At 51.5% G+C, this 27034-nt stretch overlaps 1 protein-coding gene across 3 annotated transcripts in view; it reads left to right on the forward strand.

Moving 5' to 3' along the window:
• The window catches only part of SBF1 (SET binding factor 1), a 115731-nt gene that overhangs the window by 80623 nt on the left and 8074 nt on the right, over window positions 1-27034 (forward strand). Inside the window, exons 17-33 of one of the 3 annotated variants that reach the window (XM_054987925.1) lie at window positions 1417-1485; window positions 1680-1838; window positions 1970-2229; window positions 3400-3572; window positions 3676-3749; window positions 3994-4189; window positions 4361-4497; window positions 4677-4852; window positions 15440-15582; window positions 15913-16120; window positions 24185-24381; window positions 24495-24632; window positions 25215-25307; window positions 25522-25599; window positions 25986-26170; window positions 26327-26503; window positions 26847-26948. In XM_054987925.1, the coding sequence (XP_054843900.1) occupies window positions 1417-1485; window positions 1680-1838; window positions 1970-2229; window positions 3400-3572; window positions 3676-3749; window positions 3994-4189; window positions 4361-4497; window positions 4677-4852; window positions 15440-15582; window positions 15913-16120; window positions 24185-24381; window positions 24495-24632; window positions 25215-25307; window positions 25522-25599; window positions 25986-26170; window positions 26327-26503; window positions 26847-26948 (2565 nt within the window). The remainder of the gene's footprint in view (window positions 1-1416; window positions 1486-1679; window positions 1839-1969; window positions 2230-3399; window positions 3573-3675; window positions 3750-3993; window positions 4190-4360; window positions 4498-4676; window positions 4853-15439; window positions 15583-15912; window positions 16121-24184; window positions 24382-24494; window positions 24633-25214; window positions 25308-25521; window positions 25600-25985; window positions 26171-26326; window positions 26504-26846; window positions 26949-27034) is intronic. The other 2 variants (XM_054987926.1, XM_054987927.1) reach the window with 2 other exon arrangements.

The following is a 27034-nucleotide window of genomic DNA, read 5'->3' on the forward strand; positions in this document are numbered from 1 at the left end:
TCAGAGCTATCTCCCCACCCCCCTGGCCGGTAAGGGTCTGCCAAGTAACCTTCTGGAGACTCCACTGCCTGTTAGTAAGAGCTTTATTGAAAAGTTGCTTGTTCATGATCTTACGAGGGTCATTGTCAGGAACGAAGCACAACAAAGTATCGCGAGCATCTGTCACTCACAGGCTGGCATCCCACTCCCTCCTCCCTAGAGAAGGGGGGGACTATCCGTGCAGAGGAGGACACGGGGTTCAGGGTTCCTTCCCAGTGGCTGGGAACAAGTGTAGCCTGAGAGGGATAATTCCAGCAAGAATACACATCCTGGGAGAGTTGAGAACCACGGCTGCAGCAGATAAACATCATAACCTCATAACCTCCAGCCTCAGCCCCCCCACCCCCAGGTATGGGAATGGCAGATGCTGCCAGCCTCCTGACACCCCCACCTCCCCCAGTGACCCCTGCTCTATGCCCAGAGGAAGGCAAAAAAACCCCTTCAGGACCCTCAGCCAATCTGGCCTGGAGGAACCCAAAGTGGCCGTCAGCATTACCCTGACCATGTAAGGAAGGGCCACGAGAGCCCCGCTCCACCTCACTCTCTTCATGCAGCCCCTCCCCTGATCTGTGCACATTTGTATTGAGTCAGAGAATTATCATCGCTGTCAGGTAGCTGCTGCTTAAGGACCAAGGAAAGAGAGCCTGCCGTCTCCCAAAGAAGCCTGTTCCAATGAGGAACCAGCTCTCTCAGGAAGTTCTTCCTAATGTTGCTTTAATTTTAAGCCATTGTTTCTGGTCCAGCCCTCTGGGGCAACAGAAAACAACTCTGCTCCATCCTCTGTGTGACAGCCCTTCTGATACTTGCAGAGGGCTTATCATATTGCCTCTCAGTTAACCTCCTCTCCAGGCTAAACATGTCCAGATCCCTCAACCTTTCCTCATAGGACTTGGTCTCCAACCCATCACCATCTTTGTTTGCCCTCCTTTGGACACGTTTCAGCTTGTCAACATCCTCCTTAAATTGTGGTGCCCAAAACTGAACTCATTACTCCAAGTGAGGTCTAACTACAGCAAAGCAATATCATCACTTTGCATGATCTGGACACTATACTCCTGTTGATACAGCCCAAAAATCACATGTGCTTTTTTAGCTACAGCATCACACTGCTGACACGTGTTCAGTGTATGTCCTACTTAGACCCCCCAGACCCTTTTCACATATACTGCTGCCCTCAGCATATAATTATGCCTTTTCTGTTTCCTACCCAAATGCAGAACTTTACATTTATCTCTGTTGTAATTCATTTTGTTAGTTTTAGCTCAGTTTTCCAGCCTGTTTACCTGTCTGGATTCTCTAGATTATCTGAAAATCTTCCTGAGGTGCTTTGATGATTCTCTCTGTTCTGTGCTGACATTCCTCCGTGTCTGTCCTCAGGACTGCAGTGCCACAGATGAACATGGGGTTGCTGCTGCACTTCTGCCGCTGGTCACCGCTTTCTGCCGCGTGAGTAGCCTGTGGGTACAGGGGCCAGGTAGGCGAGATCAAGAAGAAGCCTTCTGGGCGTATGTGAAAGCCTCCAGCCATCCCCTGTGGGCCATGGTGCCGGGTGAAGAGCCAGGCCAGGGTGAGCTGGTGGGCCTGTCGGGCTTTCTGCTGGGTCCTTGTGCAAACTCTCTGTCTGCCTCCACTCCCCCCAGAAACTCAGTCCTGGGATCACACAGTTTGCCTACAGCTGCGTGCAGGAACACTTGGTGTGGACCAACATACAGTTCTGGGAGGCCATGTTCTACTGTGATGTGCAGAACCACATCCGGGCTCTCTACCTGGAGGGCGCGGAGGAGAATGGCGTGCAGAAGGTGAGGGGCCAGGCAGAGCCATGGGCAAGTAGGGCACACCCTTCTGCCTGCAGCCGCAAAGAAGGGGCTCCCCCCTCCCCCCCAGGCCCTGGCTTCAGACTGAGGTTGGTGCTGTTCTCTGACCTCGCTAGGGAAACGACGAAGGGCCACAGAAAGAAAGGGCTGCCCTGGAGATTGCCGCAGAGCAGTGCTGCCACTGGCCCACCCTCAGCCGCGAGAAGCAGCAAGAGCTGATCCAGAAGGAGGAGAGCACCGTCTTCAGCCAAGCTATTCACTATGCCAACCGCATGAGCTACCTGCTGCTGCCCCTGGACACCAGCAAGAGCCGGCTGCTGCGTGGCTCCGGCCTGGGGGATGCAGAGAGCGTCAGCAACAGCTTCATCACCAACAGGTGTGGCTGGGCAAAGAGAGGAGGAAAGCAGCCACAGGGGAGAGCTCATGTGGGAACAGCAGGAGAGAGGGGGGGTCAGCTGGAAGGTGGGGAGGAGGAGAGGGGCGTTAAGGCAGCAGCGGGTAGTGGGGGAGGGTAAGATGAGAGGCGGGGGACTGACAAACCCCGGCTCTTTGGAAGGAGGGCCTCGGGGGCCTCGAGGGAGCTGGCTCAGGGGCGAGGGCGGGAGGGAAGCCGCTGAAGAGGGCCGTGGCAGTGAATAGGGAGTTGTCAAGTGAGAGCTTGGGGTGGGAAAATGCTGGGAATGGCGAGGGAGGGAGGGGGGTGGAGGGGGACGAGAAGGCTAGTAGGGTTTCGTGAGCAGAGAGGAGGTTGGTGAGGGAGCTGCCACGGCTGGACTCTTGAATGGGGAGCGTGACGGGTGACTCCTTGGAGGGTCTGTCCAGCGGGGCAGGGAGGAAGAGGGCAGTTCCTGAAGGAGCACTCAAGGAATAGAGCTGGTGGGGTGGGTGGGGGGGGACCGGAGCAGGTCCTGTTTCAGAGCAGAAGCGTGAGCTTTATTGCTGTGCTCCAAAGCATAGTCTTGGAAAAACAGAGTTAATTTTAGAGGCTTGGAAGTCTTCCTTCTGACCCCCCATTTTGTGAACTGTTGGTCATGTGCTTTAAGAAGAGGGGGAGGGGGTGCCACAGGTCGTGCCCGTCAGACTGAGGATGTGGTCCTGCCTTCCCTTGTTTGACTTTGGGAGGGGGCTGGGGCGCGCTCTCCGACCGTTCCAGCATTCTTCTGGATATTTCGGAATGGGCTGTGCCTGGCAGGGGTTTCCCATTTCCTTTGTCTGCACACTGTGAGCTGGCACAGGGCTTCATTCTTTTCCTTAAAACTGTATTGTACATTCTTTTGGCTCACCAAGGGTGGAGGGGGGGGGGGTCTGTGCCATGTGGCCTTGGAGATGAGTGCTTTCTGGGGCAAGAGGCAGCCGGACCTGGCCAGATCCAGTCCCTTGGAGCTGCCTGCTTCACAGTTCAGGGCTGCGGCAATGGTTTCCTGCATGGCGAGAAGAGGGCCCAGATGAGCAAGTGCGTGCATATACCGGTGCCAAGCTACATCTTATGGGAGGGAGAAGGCAGCCCAGAGATAAAAGAAGTTCATGCCCGCTGCTTCCTCTCCAGCATTGCCGGCAGCGTGGCTGATAGCTATGACACGGAGAGTGGCTTTGAGGAGGCCGAAAGCTCGGATGTTGCCAACTATGTGGTACGATTCATCAACCGCTTTGTGGACAAAGTCTGCACAGAAAGTGGTGTCACCAACGAACATCTCAAGGGGCTGCATGTCATGATTCCGGGTAGGTCCTTCCCCATGTCCTGATGCATAGGGGTTGGGGGTGAGGTTCAGATTCTCTTGAATGGTGACTCTTCTCTCTCTCCCCCCCGCCCCCTGCCTTCCAGACATTGTCCAGATGCACATTGAGACCCTTGATGCAGTGCATAGAGAAAGCAAGAGGCTGCCTCCAATACAGAAGGTGAGAATTGGCCCGTTTATGGGAGCTAACATTTGCATGTGCGGGCAGTGCTGAGAAGGCTGAGCCTCCTATACTGGAGGAGGAGGAGGACAGAAAGGAGTGTGACTCTGACCGTTTGTGTGGGGAGGGGGCAGCACGTTCCCTTGATGGAGCTGTGGCATGTGGGGTGTGTGTGTGGAGCTCTGCTTCCCAATCAGCAGGGCAGCTGAGGGCCGAGCGCTCTCTTTCACGCTGTTTCTTTCAGCCCAAGCTGCTCCGGCCAAGTCTGTTGATAGGCGAAGAAAGTGTGATGGAGGGTCTTCGCGTGTATCTCATGCCTGATGGGAGGGAAGAAGCTGCGGGTGGAAACATGGGTGGCCCACCTCTGCTTCCTGCGGAAGGAGCCATCTTCCTCACTACTTACCGCATCATTTTCAAGGGCACCCCAACAGACCCATTAGGTACTGGCTTTCCTGGGAAGGGCCTGTGACTCAGTCTGCTGGCAGACACAGCAGGGAGCCTGTGCCCACGGGGGCACTTCTACCCTTCCACCAGGCAGCCATTTGTGTGCTGGGTGGCGATCATTTCCCCACGGTACACCTAATGCACCCTATTGTTTTGCTCCTTCCTAGTTGGGGAGCAAGTGGTGGTCCGCTCTTTCCCCATTGCTTCCCTGACCAAGGAGGAGAAGATCACAGTCCAGGCCCAGGTGGATCAATTTATCCAGGAGGGTTGCGCTCAGCTCCAGCTACGCTCCTGTACATTCCAGGTGAGAGTCAGGAGGAGGAAGCAGGCTTCTGTTAGGGGTGGGATGGAGGGGAGGAGCATTTCGGCCCACACTTGGAGGATAGATTTATCAAGAGAGGTTTCAGCTCCTCCTCCTGGGGCAACCAGCTCTGCCAGGAATGCCCCTGGCTTAAGAGACTAGCTTTTGCTGTTGTTCCGCAGTTGCTGCGCATTGCCTTTGATGAGGAGGTAGCTTCCGAGAGTGCAGAGGTCTTTAGGAAACACCTGAACAAACTGCGCTACCCACAGCACGTCTCTGACACCTTTGCTTTCACAGCGGGCCAGTTGACCAAGCAGACAGTGCAGCCCAAGTCCAAGGAGAAGAACCCGTCACTCAGGTAGGGACAGAATCCTGGGGACAAATGGCCCAGGGCCATTTTTCTCCCCGCATTGGCAGAACTTGGATACAAGATGACCCTCTTTGGGAACATCTGTGTGAAGATGAGAAAGAGAGGGAGGGACTTCAAATTGAACATCTGCCTCCTGTGTCCCACCCCAGGTCTGGGTCCTGACTTGCCCAGTTGGTCAGAGTAAATGGAAATGATTTATTAAGCATAATGCACAGCCTAGGAAATGAAGTATCACCAAAGCAATAAACTCTTCAAATCTAAAAAAAAATACAAGACCACATAGAACAAGGGCAATGGAAAAATGTGCATGATAGCCTAAACTCTGGATGATCTACGACTAACCCCTCTAAGTCATTGGTTCCCAACCTTTTTGATTTGGTGACTCACAAGTAGAGGTGTGCCAAAAAAAAAAAAGAAAGATTCAGCTGATTCAGCTCAGTAATGCCAAACTGGGGGAAAAAATGGCATTCTCCAAATGCCGAATTCATTCCACAGTTCGGCTCAGCTATCTAAAGTAAATTTCGTAAAATTATGCTTCCCCCCCCCCGCCCCAAAAAAGAAGGTGAACCCAGCCACCTCCAATCTCTATTAATTACCTATTGGAAAAATGAGGGAGGCTTTCTAGGAGGCTGGAGGTGGCATTTTGCATGCAAAATCCACCGAATTTGGAGGGGACTCACTCCTACCTGTCCTCTCAAGACCTTCCAAAGTTCATCTACGGTTTTCCTGTGCAGGCACACATGGGTCTGTGCACACGCAGGCCTGCCGAGTTCTGAGATTTTTATAGCTCAGAAGCACCAGGGGGCACCCTCGCCTCCCAGCGCGCATGCACGGCCGTCTTTCCCGCCAAGACAGCCACTAAGAGGCGGGGCGCCCCCGACATACCTTCAGTTCCTCTTTTGCCGCCAACTCTAGAGGTTCTAGCTCATTCTTCGTTCGTAGATCGAGACACTTTCTTCACTTCAAAATGTCGGAGAAGGCTTTGTTTAAACGTGTGTCTTGTGACAGAAAAATGACTCGCTCCGATGGCCACTCTAACTGCCTGTACTGTCTGGGAGAGACCCACAACACGCAGGCTTGTAAGTACTGCTGCACCTTCACCCCAAAGTCCAGAGCAGAACAGGCGGGGAGATTGCAGATCTCCTTATGGCAGCATATTATGACGGCAACGGATTCACTGGCTGCGGCAAAGATTTCTGCCTTGTCCGGTTTGACTACCCAACCTGGGCCCAAGTCTTCAGGAGCCAAGACACTTCGCTCCTGCTCTTCACCGGCCCACTCCGAGTCCCAACTGCCTTTGGATCCGACCACTTCATTGGCTCGGAGTGTTTCGGAACCAGCAATACTCACCCCGTCAGATCTGGGTCCTTCGGAATCGAGGTCTCAGCGCAGCAGAACTTCCTCGACACCAGTAGTGGTCCCAGACCGGTCTCCTCGTACCCGCCAGGATGAGACCATGGCTTCGAGAACATCGGAACTGAGAACTCCTCGGAGTGGAACAGCTTTGGAGCGTTGATCACCTCGGAACTGACATAGTGACCCTTCGGTTCTGGAACCATCAGATCTGACTCATTCAAACCTGTCTGGAACTGGTCAAGAGAAGAAAAAGAAGAAGAAACATCAGTCTTCAAAGTGGGATAAAGCGATTTTGGAGAGTGTAATCTCCCCTCCGCAACCTACAAGACCTTGGCCCGAAGTCAGATCCGAACCTCCCAGCAAGAAATGCCGAGGATTGGGTGACCATTCCTCTTCTCACAGCACCCCCTGCTCCAGTAGCTGGATTTGAGGAGGATGTAATATTGGTGGAGAAGCCTCCTACCCCTTTGGGTAGGTCTAGATCACCCTGTCAACGTTCCTGGTCCCCACATTCATCCTGTAAGGAGAGAGCACTCTGGGCGCAGGGACAGTCCATACACCTGTAGAGAAGACAACCCCTATTCGAGAGACCACCATTTTCTGGATGAGCCAGCTCCCCGCAGTTTCCACAGGGAGGATTCCTACTGCTCGGACCGATGTTTTAGGAACCGCTCCAGGTCCCCCTCCATACGAGCCTATTCCTACCCTGGTTCCAGGCGCACTCCACATCTATCTGAAGTGGGTTTGGAGGAAGATCTCCAATACCAGAGGTCCTAGGATATACCACCCTCTGACTCTCCCGAGGGAGCTATTGGTCTGACAGAAGAGGCCTCACCCACGGATGACTTCCATGCATATAATGAATTACTACAGCGCATGGCCAAGGCACTAGAAATTGACGTGGTCTCCTCAGAACCACACTCACAGGACAAAATCCTAAAGCATATTTACTCTGGGTCATCCCCCGCTGTGACCTTCCAGGTGATTGAAGGTTTTGTTGAGCTTCTGACTGGCTTCAGCCTGAAACCGGTCTCCTTACCTGCTACAAACAAGAAAGTAGAGAATCTCTACGGAACCAAGGATGACCTCTGCCCCTTTTTGTCGATGCATCCTCCTCCTTCTTCGCTTGTCACTGAGGATATGCTAGCTAGACCTAAACAGGGATCCTTATCTGTCCCATCTGACAAGCAGAGCAGAAAGATCGACACTATGGGCAGGAAGATTGACACTTCTGCAGCCTTTGGCATAAAGATTGCCAACTACACTGTAATGATGGCAGCTTACTAGTTGCTGCTCTGGAATAACCTTCATTCCGCAGTTACCTGAGGACCAGAGAATCTTTCTTAGGGTCATTCAGGAAGAAAGGGTCCGTTTATCCTGCCACTAAATTAATGTTGGCCGCAATATGGCGGATACTTCAGCTAGGTCCCTTCTCTCGGCCGTTGTCCTCCGCAGATTCACATGGTTGAGGACCACAGCGTTGCCGATGGACACAAGGAATAGGGTTGAGGATCTCCCTTTTGAAGGGCATACTTTATTCTCCGAGAAAACGGATGAATATTTATCTAAGAGACGAAAGGACAGACTTACGGCTCGATCGTATGGCGTCCTTCCACAACAGCACGTCTTGGGCAGGTCACAGTATAGATCCTTTACAAGGGGTAGACAACATTGCTTCCACCCTTACCAGGGGTATGCCTACCAGCCCCAGCGATCTTATCAAAGCCTGCAGTTATCCTTTTCTAGAAGGAAACAAGGCTAAACAGGGAGCTCACCAGCAGCAGCCTAAGGAGCAGACACATGCTCACAAGCAGTTTTGACAATTACAGGATCCTGACCCGCTGTTTAGAGTCAGACTAAGTTCTTTTTTCTCTGAATGGTGTAAGCTCACCTCTGATGTTTGGGTTTTAAAGATAATTGAAGTTGGATAGAAAGTTGAATTTTTACAGTTGCCCAGTTGCTACTTTCTCCCCTCAGGGGTCTCAACTGGGGTATTAGCTGAATTGACAGCCCTTCTAGAAAAAGGGGCCATTGAGGAAGTTGAGAATAGTTCCTCACTCTTGGGGTTTTATTCTAACCTGTTTGTGGTGGACAAAAAGGATGAGGGTCTCCGTCCTATCCTGGACCTCCATGAGCTGAATAAATTTGTCCGGGTACGTAAATTTAAAATGACTACCTTACAGGCAGTCCTAACCTTAATACCGTCACAGTCCTGGTTCGCAGTTATAGACTTAGAGGACGGCTATTTTCATATTTTGATTTTTCAGGAACATAATTTTTTTTTACATTTTACTTATGGTACCCGTGTTTTCCAGTGCCGGGTTCTGCCCTTTGGGTTGCCTATTGCTCCGCGAGTATTCACGAAATGCGTAGTAGTAGTTATCGCCGCCTTAAGGGTTCAGGGATGTTGTATCTTCCCGTTTAGATGATTGGCTGATTGTGGGTCAGTCAGCTGATGTGAGCAGGCAGGTTTCCCACTACTTTATCCACCTGCCTTAGCCTGGGCCTTTTTGTTGATCAAAAAAAATCCGAGCTTACCCCTTCCAGAGTTACTCAATTCTTAGGAGTAGTCATTGATGGGATCCAGGATAAAGGGTTCTTACCTACAGCGAGAGTCATAAAGATGAAAACGTTAGTTAAAAAGTTTAAGAGATGCAGATTCCAGCCTGCCAGACTAATTCAGACCCTATTGGGGTATGTGGCCTCCACCACTGCTGTAGTGCCTTTGGCCAGACTGCGTATGCATCCTCTGTAGCTTTGGTTATCTCGACTTTCCTCCCAGAGAGGGATTCCCAGAGTAAGAGACTTAGCATCCCCTGGTCAATGCTTTTATCCTTAGACTGGTGGATGGATGACCGTGACCTGTATAAGGTTATAGGCAGCCTGATATTTCTGTCACGACTGATGTGTCCAATCTAGGTTGGAGCGCTCACTGTGAAGGGTCCTATGCACATGGAGTGTGGGACGATTCTGAATGTCAGGAACATATCAGTTTACTCTAACTGAGAGCTGTGTTGTATGCCTTGATCTCCTTTTCAGATATCATAAAGAACAGGACCACCCAGATAGTGACGGACAATACAGCTGCTGTGTTTTATATAAACAAGCAGGGAGGCACATTGTCTGTGACTCTGTACTGGGAGGCAATGAAAATCTGGAATTGGGCCATAGACCGATCAGTCTGTCTACAAGCCATGCATATCCCAGGTATAGATAACACAGTGGTGGATCACCTCAGCAGGTTGCAAGGGGACAACCACGAGTGGTCCCTCGAAGACGTTTACTTACGTCCTGTCTTTACCGAATGGAGTTTTCCCAACATAGACCTGTTTGCTTCGGAGGAAAACCACAAGACTCCTCATTATTGCTCCAGAGGAGGACTAGGCCTCGAGTCTCTTGGGGACGCATTTCAACTCTAATGGTGAGGCCACCTGTTCTACATATTCCCTCCGTTCCCGCTCCTAGCCAGGGTCCTCAGCAAGGTTCAGGCAGACAAGACGTCAGCCATTCTGATGGCCCCGTATTGACCACGACAGCCTTGGTTCCACACTCTCATGAGACTAAAGATCCGAGAACCAGTTCCCGATAAGGCTGGATCTGCTGTCATGGAGGGGAGGTTCACCACAGAGTAGACAGACTCAAACTGACGGCCTTCTCTGAAGGAGTGACTCAAGTACTGGAGAACGCAAGGCGTCTGTCTACTCGCCAGTCTTATGCGCTGAAGTGGAACAAGTTTTCTATTTGGTGTCAGGGGAGAGGCTCGGATCCTCTAGTTTCCCCCCTGGCCAAAATTTTGGATTTCCTGTGGGAACTCAAACAAGGGGGGTTGTCTAATTCGTCTATCAAGGTGTACCTGAGCGCCATCTCCACCTTTCATCTTCCGGTGGACCAGAAGTCGGTTTTCTCCCACTACACATCTAAACTATTTTTGAAGGGATTGAACAACCCGTTTCCCCCTGTAAGGTCCTTAGCCCCTCAATGGTCATTACCTTTGGTCTTGACCAGACTTATGGCCAAGCCTTTTAAGCCGTTAGCCACTTGCCCTTTACGCTTCCTCTCTGTGAAGGTTGTATTCCTAGTGACCGTTACTTCGGCTAGACAGGTGGGTGAATTAGCAGTGTTATGCCGCGAGCCCCCTTACTTAAAAATACACACAGAAAAGGTAGTCCTCTGAACCAAGCTCGATTTTTTTACCAAAAGTGGTTTCTAAGTTCTACCTGTCTCAGGAAATTTCCCTTCCATTTTTTTTCTGTGATTACACCACAGAAACTGAGAGGGCCCTACACACCTTAGATGTGCATAGGGCGATCCTCTTTTATTTGGAACGCATTAAGCCCTTTAGGATAAACTCCCACCTTTTTGTGTGTTTTTCGGGCCAGAGCAAGGCCAGTTCGTAGACTATTTTATTATGTTATAAGATGGCTGACTTACCTTGCCCATTGGAAGTTCATGCCCATTCTACTAGGTCCCACGCGTCTTCAGCGGCGCTCCTGAGAGGTTTTCCCCTCCAAGACACCTGCAAGGCAGTGACCTGGGCCTCAGCTGACACGTTTGTCAAGCACTACGCTTTGGACATCCTAGACAGGAAGGAAATGGCAGTGAGCACAGCGGTGCTGCAATCGATCTTCCTGTGACTACTCTTGGCTACCAGGTATTTAAGCTTTGTAATCTCCCATGTGGGACTGCACAGGAAGACCGTAGATGAAAAACAGAGTTGCACTTACCTGTAACTGTTCATCTAAGTCTTCTGTGCAGGCACACATGCCCTCCCTTCTTCCCCGCTAATGCTCTTGGTACTTACCTTGGCATACAGCAGCAAAAGAGGACTGAGGGTATGTCGGGGCGCCCCGCCTCTTAGTGGCTGTCTTGGTGGGAAAGATGGCTGCACATGCGCACTGGGAGGCGAGGGTGCCCCCTGGTGTTTCTGAGCTATAAAAATTTCCGAAGTTGGCAGGCCTGCGCATGCACAATCCCATATATATACAGTTACAGGTAAGTGCAACACTGCTTTTTCATGAAGCTTGGACACCGGGGGGGGGGGCATTTTATGGCCCCCCAAAGAAGGTGCCCCCAGCCACTCCATTTTCTATTAAACTCCTTGCAGCACTTCAAAAAAAGGCACTCTCCTTCTCGAGAATCCGATTGGCCCAGAGCAGGAGAGTTGCTGCAAGGATTGGCTCGCACTCCCCTCTCCTTCCTTCCTTCCCCCTCCTGCCTCTGACTCACTCAGACTTCCTCCACCCTCCTCCCATCGGGTAAAAAAAAGGTGTGAACTTCACAAAACACTTTTTCTTGTTGTTTCTTAGCAAAGGAACAGCAAGGAACCGTGCTGCTGCAGCTCCTCAAGTTTACTGGATTTTACCAAATATATCTAGTAAACTTGAGTTCGGTATTAGGTAAAATCCAGTATTTTTGCTGAATTCCGAACCTGAATTGCACATCGCTGACTCACAAGTTCAAATGTACTCAGTATGGTGTGACCCACTGATTTATTGTCGCAGGAATTTTGAACCATAGGTGTTTTACAGCCATTGTTCTCAAGCCTTTTAATGGCAGATTTGTCTGTTTTATAACCATTACTTAAGTTATCCAAGCAGAATGCACCTACTAATGTCGATTTTTTTTGAAATACTTATTGCACTCACAAAGCTATTCACCATTTTCTGATGTGAATGTGAGTACACAGCTATCTAATTGCAGGTTATAGCTTCATGAACTATAAAAACTAATCTAAAAACAGTTGTGCAGTGTTCTGTATAACAAACTTAAAACCTTTTAATAGTTTTATACATAATAAAGTGATCTTTAGCTATTATCAGTGGGTGTGAGCATAGGATTGCCTTGTGAGTAAGCCCCATTGAATTCAGTAGGATTTACTTTAGAGAAAACACACAGAAACAGAGCAGAGGGGTTTGGGAAGTTCCTCACCTAGGCATATAGAGCCAAGGTCCCAGTCCTATCAACTCTACTTATTTTTTCTCCAAAGAAGAGACTGAGAAAACAAAACATGGAAAAGAGCTTACCTGGGTTGCTCCCTAGTTTGCTGAAAGCTCTTCCTGTGTGTGTGTGTGTGCGTGTGTGTAATTATGTGTTTGTGCAAAGCAAAAAAAAAGAAAGAAAAAAGAAACGACAAAACAATGCAGATGAATCTATATAAAGTTTCTATAAAAGGTCTCCAAATACTTAAAAATAAGTCCATACGCAATTGTTGTCTATGTGTGATATGTTCAAATATCAATAAGTTTATAAAGTCCTCAGTCCAGTGAGTTAAAGGAAGTGGGATTTTGTCTTTCCAGCATCGTAGTATAAGTTTTTTAGCAACTGTAAGGGCACAGAGGGTCTAGCTCCATTGAGCATCAGTTAGGTTCCATGAAACAAATAATTTAAAAGTACATAAACATCGATGTATACATAAACATCCTCAAAAATAAATTAATATTCTAATACAAAATTAATACAAGTAATGACTTCCTCCCAAATGACTGGACGTGTCCAAAGCATATGCTTAAGGGACGTATCTTGTAAGTTTTAATGCCAACAATTGGACACTATACTTAATCTTTTTCTAAAGAAGTATTATGGTGTCCAGTATATCCTAAATATAATTTTTTGTTGGATAAGTTGCAGCTTAAGATCCATAGAATCAACGTGTATAGGTCTTAAAGCCATATCCCATTTCTTTTCTAGAACTAGATAATCTAGCTCACTGTTCCATTCATCTCTGAGACTCTGCATATCGTACTTATTAACTGACAGCAAGTATTTATAAACAAATTGGTTTCTTTTTCTGTGTTGATTCAATGAGAGTTTTGAAAAACGAAGAAGATTCTGCAGCACTCTAAGCTGCTGTGCCATATTTGGACACCAACAGTTGTTGCCATTGTAAATAAGCCTATAAGGACTATTCAGCAGAAGGAGGTAAACCATATCTAGAAACACCTATTTTCTGATCATCAGCTCCGACCATCTATCCTACCTGGTTGGGGGGGGGGCATCAAAGAGATCCTTCTAAGATTGAAAAATAATATCAGAGGAAGGTACAAGAAGGTCATTCTGTTCCTCCACCAGTGCTACCACACTGGCCTCACCCAGCAAAATGGCTGATGTTGGATCAGCTGGGATCCCTGGCCAATCTGATCTGGAGGAAAAGTCCTTCCTGACCCCAGAGTGGTGGTCAGCATTACCCTGGGCCTATAAGAAGGGTCCACGAGAGCCTCGCAGCAGCTCATCCCTTCAGGCCCTCCCTCTCCCGATCTGCGTATGTTCATATTGAGTCAGAGAATCAGCATTGCTGTCAGGTGGCCATCTAACCCTAAATACCTCCAAGGAAGGAGAGCCCACCACCTCCCAAGGAAGCCTGTTCCACTAAGGAACTGCCACAACATCAGGAAGGTCTTCCTAATGTTTAGCCGAAAACTCTTTTGATTTAATTTTGACTCGTTGTTTCCGGTCCGACCCTCTGGGGCAGGGGAAGACAACTCCACGCCAGCCTCTGTGAGACAGTCCTTCAAATACATCTCGATAAATGACTTGGATGAAGAAAATAACATTATGATCAAAGGAAACGGGGGCAGGGGAGCATGGTCAAAGAAAAGGCAAAAAGCAGCTTTAGTCAGAAACACAGTAGGGCAAGCAATTCCGGTCTCCAAGGAGCCCCAACGACCCAAAGAGGCCCAGAACTTAAGACTACAGCCAAGCAAACTCCCCCCTCTCAGGAAATTAGTGCAAGATTGTGGTTATTGAAGCCCTAGAAGCTCTGGGACCTCATGGTGCTCAAACCAATGACCTTCTCCACTATTAAGATCTTCTGGACAGGACCTTCTGCATGTCTACACCCATCTTATGTTACATTCAGATGTTTTTATCAAACTATGTAACTCTCTACCCCCATGGAAGTTCCTTTTTGGCTTACTTTTCACCTCCTCTTTGCCCTAGCTTTTTGTTGAGTTCTTTCATTCTTCTCCTACCAAGATAATCAGCCGCCGCCTCAGTGGCTGGAGTTGCTGCAGGTGGCCCCGGTGTGGAAAGGCCTGTGGCTTCTGGCTGCCTGTGAAGAGCCTCTGCTTGGGGAAGGCGTGGGTGGGAGAATGAGTCCTGGCTACTCTGGGCTGATGCTGGAGCCTGCTGTGGGCACGGAGTGGGGTTTGCCGGGCACTGGGATCTAAGCCTTTCCGTTGTGTTGTGGTAAGCATGATATGTTCTAGAGTGTGGTGGGGGGGGGCACTTCCTTGGGGCTTCACATGAAGAGTGCCGTGGAAGTGGCAGGGGCTGTAGAGGAAGCATGTGACTCACGCGATGGACTTGAGTGCTCCTGAGGGGTTTCCCTTTTTGCGGGCCATGAGCAGCCTTCCCCATGAGCCTCTTGGGCAGCCCACCCACTCTGGTAGTGTGTGCGCATGCCAAGACCACGCATCGCCAGCTTCCTCTCACAGAATAGTTTCCCCTGACCTGTGTGAGTTTTAGGGGCTGCTGACTGTTTGCCACTTGAGGCTGGGATATTGCTGCCGGTTGTTTTTGCAGTCTGCTGTGGCAGCTGTAACGATAGCATCTGCCTTGCAGTTGCCTGACTGAGTTTTGTGCTGACCTTTCTCCTTCCCAAAGGTTGGTTGTGAGCTTTGTTCTGTCCACAGTAGTGCTGTGTGTGGCGGAGATGTCTTACACAAGTGGACAGGGCCGGCCTGTCCATTGAGGCCAGTGAGGCAGCCGCCTCAGGGCGCTAAGGCGCTGGAGGGGCGCCGACCCGGGGCCAGGGGCGCGCGCCACGGAGCTGCTGCCGCTGCCGCCACCGGCCAGCAGTGTGTGCTGGCGGTGGCAGCGTGGGGCAGCTGAGCGGGCAGCCTCCCGTTCAGTTGCTCTGCAGGCCAGGTGCAGCCGGCGGCCAGGGCGGCCGGCTGCGCCTGGCCCGCAGAGCAACTGAATGGGAGATCTGGAAGGCTCCTCGTGCGTGTGTGTGCATGCGCATGCACACACGCACACAGAGGCAGCATTAAGCTGCCTCGGGTGCCGGCGACGCTGGAGCTGGCCCTGCAAGTGGACCCTGGTGGTGGTAGCAGGGTCTTCCTGGAGGAGAGGGGAACAGTTTATTATGCCAGAGAACCCTGTTGCTTCCCTTTCTGCACGTAGAACCTGGCTATGCCTGTAGCCACAGCTGGAGGCTTCCTAATATGCCATATCCGTGCCTGAGGCTGCCTTGACCTTGCAAGCCCTCCTCTCTTTTAGGTCCATCTCCAAGATCCTGGTGAAGAATGCGAAGAAGACCATTGGCCGTCAGTATGTCACACGCAAAAAATACACCCCACCTGCCTGGGAGCAGCGTGGTAGCCAGCAGCATTTCCCAGACGACCATGAGGATGAGATATCAGGTATATTTGAGCTTGGGGGATTTCGGAGGCTGGGCCAGTCTTGGTTACAGAGGTCACAGCTTGAGGAGGAGAAACAAGAACCAGCGAGGGATAGTGGTTAAAATGTCAGGAGAGCTACGTTTGAATTCCTGCTCAGCCCCAAAAGCTCACTGGTGACCTTGGGCCAGGCTGACTCTGCCCAATTTACCTCATAGGGTAGTGGCTATGAGGAAAAAACAGAGGAGGGGAGAGAAAGATTGTAAGACCCTTTGGGTCCCCGTTGGGGAGAAAAATGGGGTATACAAACCTAAATAAATCAACATTTTCTGCATTTGTTGTTGGCTACTGTAGTGTCTGAAGAAGTGGAAAGAAGTACCTTGACACCATCCACCACCATCAGGCCCTCAGACAAGATGACCATGAGCCACCTAGTAGAACGAGCCTGCTGTCGGGATTACCAGCGCCTGGGATTGGGCACGCTGAGCAACAGCCTCACCCGCTCCAAGAACGAGCCCTTTCGCATCTCCACGGTCAACCGGATGTACGCGATCTGCCGGAGGTAAGTGTGGCCATCCAAGGGCCGTTAAAGTCCCTGGGATGTTGCCAGCAGGTTCACGTTCTTGAGGCAGAAGGACAAGTCAGACATGGTCGACAACAAAGAGTTATGGTTGTCCTAAGAGTCTTTTTATTTGGTCTTTTTATGTGACTGTGTTCCCTAGTTCTGTGTTCCATCACTTGCCGCCAGCAATCAGCCAGATGCCCTAGTGGAGGCTCCCATGGGAAGAGGACCACTGGTTGAGGCCAAAGATCCATCCAGTCCGGCCTTCTCCCAGCTCCCCACACCCATTATTCAGTGATAGACTTACGTTGGAAATTTAAGGCTTTATTTTAGGTTTCAGGACTAAGAGGCATTGATGGATCTCTCTTGTCCGTGAATTGATCTAGTCCTTTAAAAACCACTTGTGCTAATGGCCAAATGAGTTCCGTAGCAAACTATGCATTGTGTGAAGAACTTCATTTTGCCTGTTCTGAATTGACCACCAGGTTGCTGGGACCCCTTTTTGCCAGGCCCTGCATGTATTAGAAGAAGAAAAGAAGTGCCCTATAGAAGGCTGAGCAGTGTTTCTTCCAGGCCAAACCTATTTAATCCCTCCCCCCCTCCCCGCCTGCCTGAATGATCCTTCTTCCTTCGAGGCAGTTCCTCAGAGGGGTAGTTCCTCCCTTTTAGGTCCAGTAGGCAGAGCCAAAGGTTCCTCTTGGAGGTGGGATGCTCCCCTTTCTCTGTCATTTCCTCTCTCTGGTTGCAGGAGGGCAGAGTTCATCTGAGAAGAGAAGCCTCAGATCTCACCGCGACCAGCAGGAGTGCTCTGGGGATTGCTGCCCCTCCCATGCACGTCCGGCCCATAGGGAGGGCTCAGGCAGATCTTGCTCTTTCCCATAGTCCTTTTGTGAGCACCATAGCAGCTCCTCAGAACGTTCCAGGTGCACCCTGGCTTTGACTTCTGCAGCTAAGCATTGGATGCAAAATAATCAAAGGCATGCCTGCCCACAAGCCTCCATTTAATCCCTCAAGCCCTGAGAAGGAAGGGGATGCCTTCTTTGCTGCCTACTCTAGAGTAGGGAAGGGTTAGGGCACAGAGGGAGTCAGTCTCTACCCCTAGGGGACTGTTTTTCCCCAGAGGATCTCCCCACCAAAGGGAATGTGGCTATGCTTCTCCATCAGCCTCAGTCCCCTCCGTCAAGGAAGAGAAAGAATAGCTGTGGGGGCTGGGCGGGGGGCAGGGAGTAGCTGCAAGTCCAAGGACAGAATCACCCACCCCACAAGCATTTCCCAGAGTTCTTGAATATGCCTGAAGAGAAAAGAGCTGCCATCTCATCAAAAATACTTCTTGGTCTTCGGGCCTCGATCCACCTTCCCATCTGGACCTGCCTCCATTTCCACTGTCCCCTTTCCTGCTTCCTTTCGATCCTCCGTTTACGGCAAGAGTGCCTGAGCTGTTCATGTCGAGATCTGCCCCTCGTGTATTTGAGAGGATCCGTTGTCTCCCCACAGGTCATTATGGGCGAGCTGAATGTCACTAGATTAGAGAGCCTGTTGCTGACCTCACTTCAGAAATGTGTTATTGCTCCTGACTGAGGGGAAGCGCCTTCAGGTCAGAGTGAGCGGCGCTCCGAGATTGCCTCGCAGAAGGAAGGCTTTTGACTCAACGTGCCATCCGCAGCTCCTCCTCTGTATTTGCAAGAGCAAAAGCAGCCTCCGTGGGTGCAAGTGGGCTGCCCTGAAGCCCTAAGAACCACTGGATGGAGGGGGCTGGGAAGGCTCGGTCTTGCCTGTCAGGGACTGCCAGTTTAGGTCTCAGTCACTTCACTGCACGAGTCCATGGGAGACATGCATTAAAAGTTTTATTGAGAATCTAATAGTACAGCACCGCAGTCATTTCTTGTCAGGAATAACTTTCCCTCCCCCTACAAGGCATATTAAACCCTTCAAGAACAACCCACTCTAATCTACCGCCCCCTCCCCCCAGCTATGTTCCCACCTATGCAGCAAAAGAAAGTAAAGTGAAAGAAAGTAGAATTGTCCTGACTAGGAATCCAGGCCTTCTGGAGCCATCCGGCCGTATCTCCTTGGCAACGCTGATAACCACATTCCTTCTCTGCTTCACACAGCTTCCCAAGCCACTTCCCCAGCAAGTGTAATGCACCGGGGCCTAATAGCGCTCCCAAAGTATGTCGCAGAGGATCAGGTCTACAGCCCAACAGTGAACCCCAAACAGAGTATGGCAGGGGCCACGACCCTGACATTGCCTTACTGGCCCCTGTCCTTCAGTTCTGTGCAGGGGCTCAGGAAGGCATAGATTGGGAGGGGGGGCTTGGGTTGCTTTTAATGCCTACCACGCAGCTCTGGTATTCTCCAGCCAGAAGCCTATTCAGTCAGCCCCTTGTTCTGACACTTGTTCATGGAGGTGAAGGCCCCCCCCACCCATAAAGGGATGATAGGAACTCCTCTAAATTCCTTTCATTGTTACTGTTGTCATGTCTGAGCCCCATCCATGCCAATGCTAATGCTGGTTCATGCTGTACCTTGACTTCCTATTATCAGTGCCATAAATGTTTCCTCTGTTCAGTTCTCTCACAGAATGATTGCAGGTGTTTATCTAACAAGCTGTAGAAGCTTTCAGTCCTCATGACCTTGCATACTACCCGCTCCTGTTCATTGCCGTGTCTTGCTTTCCAGTGTCTCAACTTGATAGTACAAATATGTGAGATGTTCTCACACAAAGTGCCCGCCAAGATCATGTTTATTGTTGGGAGGGGGAAGGAGCAAACGTGTGTGTTAAGAGGAAGGGTTTTTCCACAACTTCCCATTCCTGTCAATTCCTTGCATTTGCTGCTTAGATGCTTACCTTGCTTCTGAGTAATCCTACGGACATATCTGTGGAAACGATCTGATTTCTGAATAAAACCATTTAGCCGAGAGCCTGGGCTCCTTGCTGCTGTGGCCCAGGGGTCTGTCTGCCGTAGCCTGTCCCCCATGGCCTGACAACTGTTCCCAGACCAAAATGGCCAGCATCAGACAGGTTCAAAACTCATTTTTTTCTCAGGATTGCACGGGGAAAAATTCTCTACCAGCCCTGCCTTAATTCAAACTCTCAATGCCCAGTTCCAAACTGTCTGGTCCCAAACCATATAGGCTTTTCAGCTCAATGTCAGCACCTTGAATTGTGCCTGGAAGCAAATGGGAAGCCAGTGCAGATGAGCTACAGCTGAAGTGATATGATCCCTATGACTTGGTCAACACACTGATTGCAGCGTTCTGCGCCAGCTGAAGTTTCCAAACACGTTTGAAGGGCAGCCCCACATAAAGTACATTGCAGTAATCTAATCTAGATGTAACCAGGGGGCATGTAACACAGTGGCAAGTTCTTCCCTGCCCAGGAAAAGCAGCTGACTAACCATTTGAAGGTGTTAAAGGGCACTCTTGGCCACAACTGCCACCTGTTTATCCAGCAGTAGGCCTGGATACAGGAGGACATTGCTACAATCATAGCTGCCTTGGTCAGATTGGCTTTCTGAAGGAATGGCTGCCGTTGGTGAATGAGCCTAAGCTGTAGAAAGGCACAGCTGCTTCTTCCATCTGTGTCTTGAATGACGGAGAGGCATCACAGAGTGTCCTTTTCAGGAGGAGCGCACTCCGTGTAGAACAGGCTGTACTCCTACCTGCTCTTGCCTAAGTCTTGCGACTAACATCCCAGCCCTTCTCTAGATTTTATATTCACCCACATCCACTTCCTCACTGCTTCCAGGCACAGGTCCAGCACTTCCTGTCTGATTTAGAAGGACAAGACAGACATAGCTAGTCTCCCACATGTTGGTAGCACCGTGCTCAAATCTCTGGCTCATCTCTCCCAGTGATTGCATTTAGTTATTACAATGAGCAGGACTGAGATGGTACCCCATAGGCCAATGAACAAGAGATCAAACAGAAATCACCCAGACGTACCTTCTGAGAAATGCCTTTGAAGGAAAAAACAAAACCAGTGAAGCTAATCCCAGAAGGGACCGTGCTGCCTGGAGTTCTAGAAGAATCAAAGGATGCACGCTCTCCTGGTCAGTCGCTGAGCGCAGATCACCTGGTAGAACAACCAAGGAGGTTTCATGATCAGGTTCACAACTGCCACACTGAGAATCCTCCGGTGATCCTTTTCATCCGCTGCCTCAGAAAGTCTGACCAGAACCAAGGGGTTGAAATTAATACGTTAGATGAGCTTGTGGATGATTGGCACGGCCGACTTTCCGAAGCCCTTGACGTTATTGCTCCCTGCCGTCCTCTCCGAGCCCGCAAACGGGTAGCTCCTTGGTTCACCGAGGAGCTTCGCCAGATGAAGCCGTCTCTGAGACGACTAGAGCGAGTGTGGAGGCGGGGGCGCAACGAAGAAGCAAGAACGTCTTATAGGACGTTTATGAAAGCCTATGAGGTGGCAGTGAAAGCAGCAAAGAGGGATTTCTTTGCTACTTCCATTGCGTCCGCTAGCTCACGGCCGGCTCAATTATTTCGAACAGTTCGGTCCTTGGTCTCCCTCTCTCAGGGAGACCACCAAATTCTTAATTCAACTATTGGCTGCAAGGCTTTCGCGAGCTATTTTGCGGGCAAAATCCTGTTCCTTCGCCGTGGCCTGCCGCCCACTGTTGATACCGTAAGGGAACTGGAGACCCCTTGGCCGTCTTCTGGGTCTGTATTAGATGATTTCAGGCTGCTCTCCCGGGACAATGTTGACAGGATCCTGCAGGGGATGAGGCCAACCACCTGTCCTCTGGACCCCTGCCCATCCTGGCTGGTGAAGGCCAGCTCGGAGGGGCTACGGGACCATTTGGAGGCCATTGTTAACATCTCCCTGAGCTCTGGGGTTTTTCCAGGAGTGTTAAAGGAGGTGGTAGTGCGGCCCCTCCTGAAAAAAACATCTTTGGACCCCACCAACCCATCCAGTTACCTCTCAGTGTCGAACCTCCCGTTCCTGGGCAAGGTGATTGAGCGGGCGGTGGCGGTACAACTGCAGGAATTCCTGAATGATGCTGTAGTCCTGGACCCATTCCAATCTGGCTTCCGTCCTGGCCATGGGACGGAGACGGCCTTGGTTGCCCTCACAGACGACCTTCGCAGGCATCTGGATCGAGGCGGGTCAGCGCTGCTTGTGTTACTCGATCTCACAGCAGCATTTGACACGGTTGACTATGATTTGTTGGCCAGCCGCCTTGCCGACGTGGGGATTAGGGGGACAGCCTTACAGTGGCTGGTCTCCTTTCTCCAGGGTCGGGGACAGAGGGTGGCGCTCGGGGGAGATCTATCGCCCCGTCACCCTTTGGTGTGCGGGGTTCCCCAAGGGGCGATACTCTCCCCGATGTTATTTAACATCTATATGCACCCCCTCACCCAGTTGGTGCGGAGGTTTGGGCTGGGTTGTCATCAATACGCGGATGACACCCAGCTTTTTCTGTTGATGGACAGCCGGCCAGACACGGCCCCAGACAATCTGGCCAGAGCTCTGGAGGCTGTGACGGCATGGTTGAAACAGAGCAGGCTGAAATTGAACCCAGTGAAGACGGAGGTCCTGCAGCTGGGACGGGGGCTGCCAGATGTTGGGATCCAGCTCCCTGTCCTGGATGGGACACCACTGGCAACTTTGCCAGTGGTGAAGAGTCTGGGCGTGCTCCTGGATGCCTCCCTATCGATGGAGGCCCAGGTCACGGCGGTTGCCAAGTCTGCATTTTTCTATCTTCGTCAGATCAGGCAACTTGCTCCCTACCTGACGCCCCTGGACCTGGCTACAGTGACCCATGCAACGGTCACCTCCAGGCTAGATAACTGTAACTCACTCTACGCTGGGCTACCCCTGGGCCTGATCCGGAAACTACAATTGGTCCAGAATGCGGCAGCGCAGGTCCTGACTGGTATATCTTACCAGTCACGTATCACACCTGTCCTGCGCCAGCTGCACTGGCTTCCGGTTGAATTCCGAATCAGGTTCAAGGTGTTGGTTCTTACCTTTAAAGCCCTGAGCGGGTTGGGACCGGCATATCTTCGGGACCGCCTCTCCCTGTACGTTCCCCGGAGACCGCTTCGATCAGCGGATAAATGTTTACTGGTGGTCCCCGGCCCTAAGGAAGCCCGCCTCGCTTCAACCAGGGCCAGGGCCTTTTCAGTCCTGGCCCCAGCCTAGTGGAACGCTCTGTCAATGGAGACCCGGGCCCAGCGGGACATATTATCGCTCCGCCGGGCCTGTAAGACAGAGCTGTTCCGCCAGGTGTTCGGTGGTTGAAGGGGGCGGTGCCATGTCGGCCTCCCACCTTTGGGGTGGGGGAGGGTTCTCCCCACCACTGCACTTGGTTAATTTATTTCATTATTGTTTTGTATATTGATTTTAGTATTGTTTTTTGTTTTTATCCATTTTAAACTGTTCACCGCCCAGGGCCCCTGGGATGGGCGGTATATAAATTGAAATATAAAATAAAAATATAAAAATAAAAAATTAAGTCAAAAGTGTTTTTGGCTAAACATTAGGAAGAACTTCCTGACAGCGAGAGCGGTCCCTCAGTGGAACAGGCTTCCTCGGGAGGTGGTGGGCTCTCCTTCTTTGGAGGATTTTAAGCAGAGGCTAGATGGCCAACTGACAGCTATGATGATTCTGTGAACCTGGGCAGATCGTGAGAGGGAGGGCAGGCACCTTTCTAGAGTTTATTATTTCCTTTTATTGAAATATACCCTAGTTTCTTAATGAAGCAAGTTATCAAAATATATATTGTTATTGATACAAATCCTGCAAAAACAGAACACAGAAAGGCAATAAGAATCAGGTTTGCTAACATTTCCTAATTAACTTAAGTTTAAAACAAAGTTTCTAGGAACTGCATTACAATGAACAAATGAATTTCTCACCTAAATCCTTATGACATTTCTTCCAAACAGAACTCTAACATACTATCTGAATTTGCATGTTTTATAGATTATCTTATGCGAATATCTAAGACCTTTCACGTGTTAGCATAAACAAACTATAACTGGTTTGATGCTTCATCGAATAGTCATAATTTCTATTGTATAACCTTCTAATTAGCCAAAAAATGACGTTATATCCAACTTGCAAAACAAAACTATAAATCTCTGAGGAATGACAGAAAGAGTTAAATTGGTAGATCACTGTTGGTCTGTTCTCTGATAAAGGAGCATTAATCTAGATAGAGGCCACTATTTTTAATTAGCTGTCAAAGATGAAAGGGCACCTGTTTTGGTTACCTAACATTCTGAAAAAACATACAGACAGTTCATACAAAGTTTAAAAGTCCACACAGAATACAAGTGTGCTGCTCTCTATTGCTTATTATTGCTTACTGTAATGTACTTTTAATCTGTATTACTGCAGCAGTCCCTTCCGGCCCTGTGATTCTAAGTGTGCTGGGTCGGTGAATTAGGAGCTTTGGGGGTGGTTCTGCATGGTTGCTGGGGGGAAGGGGGGGGGATTTAACTCTCTTGTTCCCCGCATCTTCCTCATTTTAAATAGCCCTCTGAAGCTGCAGGTGGAAAAAAGACAGGTGCAATGTTTTTACTTCAGGAAGGTTTAATGTGTAGAAGAGGCAAGTAAGGAAAGGGTTAAATGCCACCAGCCCTTCTGATCCGTAGCAGCTTGTTCTGCAGCACCTGCCCTCTCCAGTCTGGACAGAAGCCTTGAGCCTGGAGGCAAGTGAGTGACAGACAGGTGGATCGGATGAGGTCCGCTGGGCTCCCCCACAGGCCCTGCAGCCAGCCACACGGGGGAAAGCACCAGCAGCTGGTTTCAGAGGCAGAGAGGAGTGCGCCTGTGTTGGGGGAGAGTGCTGCGGACGCACTCTGGGTGTCAAGTCAAGGAAGAGAGTAGGGATCCCTGTGTGGGATGTGAACTGGGTGAGGGGGCATGTTGCCCCCCCCCCCCCGCAGTTCAGGTCACCCTACGGCTGGATTTGGGAACTCCTGGTCTTGCCCCTGCCCAGTAGCTTGGGATCGCTTTCCAGGGCAGGGCCCTGCAATGCCTGTCTGTCTTCCTCCCCCTTCAGTCTGTGGTTAAAGCCCCTCGGGTTTGTCTCCCTGCAGTTACCCAGGGCTGCTCATCGTCCCCCAGAGCATACAAGACAACACCCTTCAGCGGATCTCACGCTGCTATCGTCAGAACCGGTTCCCTGTTGTGTGCTGGCGGAACTCGCGCACCAAGGCAGTCCTGCTGCGCTCAGGCGGGCTGCATGGCAAAGGTGTGGTGGGCCTCTTCAAGTCGCAGAACGCTCCCGCCACAGGTATCCCCTCGTGCACGCTCCAGCGCAGCAGCGAAGGCTGCTCTGAATGGGACTGTCTCTCAGGGCAGCACTGAGGCTACCCCCCTCGCCCCCCGCCCCCCTTGTCATTGCAGGCCCTTCTCAGGCAGACTCCACCAGCCTGGAGCAGGAGAAGTACCTGCAGGCAGTAGTCAATTCCATGCCCCATTCCGCAGAGGCCGGTGGCCGCAACACTCTCAGTGGCTTCACTTCCGCCCAGATGAGCAGCGCAGGTAAGGGGGCCACTTCAGGAGTCACTGCTACCCCTCCCCCCGCCCCAGCTCATGCTTCATGGGACTGGCCTGGGCTTGGAAGTTGCGGGAGGGGAAGTGGGGAGAGCATCAGCCAGGCCTCTCAGTGAGGAGGAGCCGCCACCAGGTGAGTCTGGTGGTGCCATTTGCAGCTGGTCCATCTCCCCCCGTCCATCTTCCATGCTAGGCAAGCGGTTCTGCCTCCCCGCGCCAGCAGCTGCATATAGCCTGTTCACCCTCACTCATTGTCTGTCTTGACCCTCTGGGGTGCCCTGCAGAATCAGTGCTGAAGCTACAAAGAGAGGAGACCCTAGACACTGGCCAACTCCCTGGAGCTGTTCTCTGCAGCCGGGGGGGGCGGGCGGGGGGGTCCTGGCTCCTGTGCACGGACTGCTGCCCGTTTAAGGGGCAAGAGCCGGTGATCCCAGGGCTTCTGGAGGAGGAACTGGGGGGTGGGGGGCTACCAGGCTGCTTCCCCTTCTTCCTGCCTGCAGCCCAAAGGCCAGCGCCCACTCCTTTTCCCCTGTTGCTGGCATGGAATGTCCCATTCTGTTGGTGCTACAGATTCTTCTGAGAAGCGGCAGCCCAAGCTGGGATCCCTTATGAAGCAGGTGATGGGAGGGAAGGACGAAGGGCCCGGCCCTGTTAGCCGTGGAGGTGAGAAGCGTTTGGCCGCTGGTAGAGCAGATGCATCAGCTTTCCTTCCCAGGGCAGGGCTGCATCTCCTCGGGAGGGGGCAGAGGGGGGCAGGGTCCGCCCACAGCTCTGCACCTCCATCTTGTTTGCCCTTCCTGCATCCCATCCCTCTGTCCATGAGCGTAAGCATCTGTCAGTCATACCATCCCTGCCTCTCCATCCTGTCCCCTTTCAGCACCAGGTCACAGAGCTAGGGTCATTACCCTCTCCAGCCCCAAGAGCCTGTCGGCAAAGGGACGCAACTCCCCTCGAGGTACTGTGAGGGTTCGTGGGGCATTAACACAGACCATGTGACATTCAAACTGCTAACTCCCCCGAGTATCCCCAGACAGGCAGGCAGACTAACCAGCCCCTCTGCGCTAACTGTTCTGCAGCCTTACAGCATGCCCCTGCCCGGCGTGCCGTGCCCCTCACCCCTCTTAGGTAAGGATTAGTGGGTCTGCTGTGCTTTGCCCGTCTGGGTGAGGGTGGCAGGGCCAGAGTCTGGTCTTCTGCTCTGCAGGGGGTGATGGAATGGGTGGGGGCTTCAGGCAACAGGCCTGGACCCCAGCTGGCCGGGTCTGGAACCAGTGAGAAGCATGTGTGCCAGAGAGCAACTGCCCATCTGTTACAGTTGAACTGACCTGCCATTCCTCGCAGGCAAGTGGGGCAGCATCCGAGCCAGTGGGCGCATGAGCAGCTACGCTCTCAACATGGAGATTGGTTCCCGCTTGGCGGGGAAGGAACTGCTGAGCATTCCGCCAAATGGGTCCCCCTCCGAGGCCAGCTTCCTGCGCCAGCACCGTGCTTCGCTGTACATCATTGGAGACAAATCCCAGCTCAGGGTACTGTTCTGTTGGGCAACGAGGCTAGAGGGCAGGGCCAGGTTCTTGGAAAGCTGCTCTTTCCAAGCCTCCAAAGGGGCTCCCTGGGCCGAGCTTTGGGTTGTGTTGGGGGCTCTGCAGAGAAGCTGGATCTCCCTTCCTTACCCTCAAATGTAGGGAGTGAAGCCTGATCCGTTGCAGCACTGGGAGGTGGTGCCCATTGAGGTTTTCGAAGCGCGGCAGGTCAAGACTAGCTTCAAGAAGCTGATGAAGGCCTGTGTGCCTGGCAGCCCCTCTGCAGAACCTGGCGTAACCTACCTGCGCTCCCTGGAGGAGTCGGAGTGGCTGGTGCAGGTCAGTGCTTGGAGGAGGGAGGTACTGGGATGGATTTTCTCAAACACCTGCCTTGCTAGTTAAGCTTCTCAGTCACTAGAGCATTTGGGGTTCTGCACCCCAGCCCGGTGCCCTGGGTGGACTTCCACTAGTCCCCTTGGGTCATTGTTCTGCATACGTGGTCGCAAGCAATTCACTGTGTGCTTGGGCTCCGGGGGGCGGCGGGGGGGGGGAGCCAGCCAGCCAGCCTGCCTGCCTGCCTGCCTGCCTGCTCCGCAGTGGCCTGGTGGCTTCTCCCCCTCCCCCCCCCCCAAAAAATCCCAGCAGCTCTCTGCCAGCCCCCTCCCCCTGTCTCCCTCGACAGATTCACAAGATCTTGCAGATCTCGGTGCTTGTCGTAGAGCTGCTGGACACAGGCTCCTCTGTACTGGTCAGCCTGGAGGACGGCTGGGACATCACTACCCAGGTACATCTTTGCCACTTTCCCCCTGTGGATTTTACCCCCCCCTCGCCCCCCCCCCTGGGTAAATGTTGACGGGCCTCGTCCCCCTT

Source organism: Eublepharis macularius, chromosome 9 (assembly GCF_028583425.1).
Source record: "Eublepharis macularius isolate TG4126 chromosome 9, MPM_Emac_v1.0, whole genome shotgun sequence".
Classification (NCBI taxonomy): domain Eukaryota; kingdom Metazoa; phylum Chordata; class Lepidosauria; order Squamata; family Eublepharidae; genus Eublepharis; species Eublepharis macularius.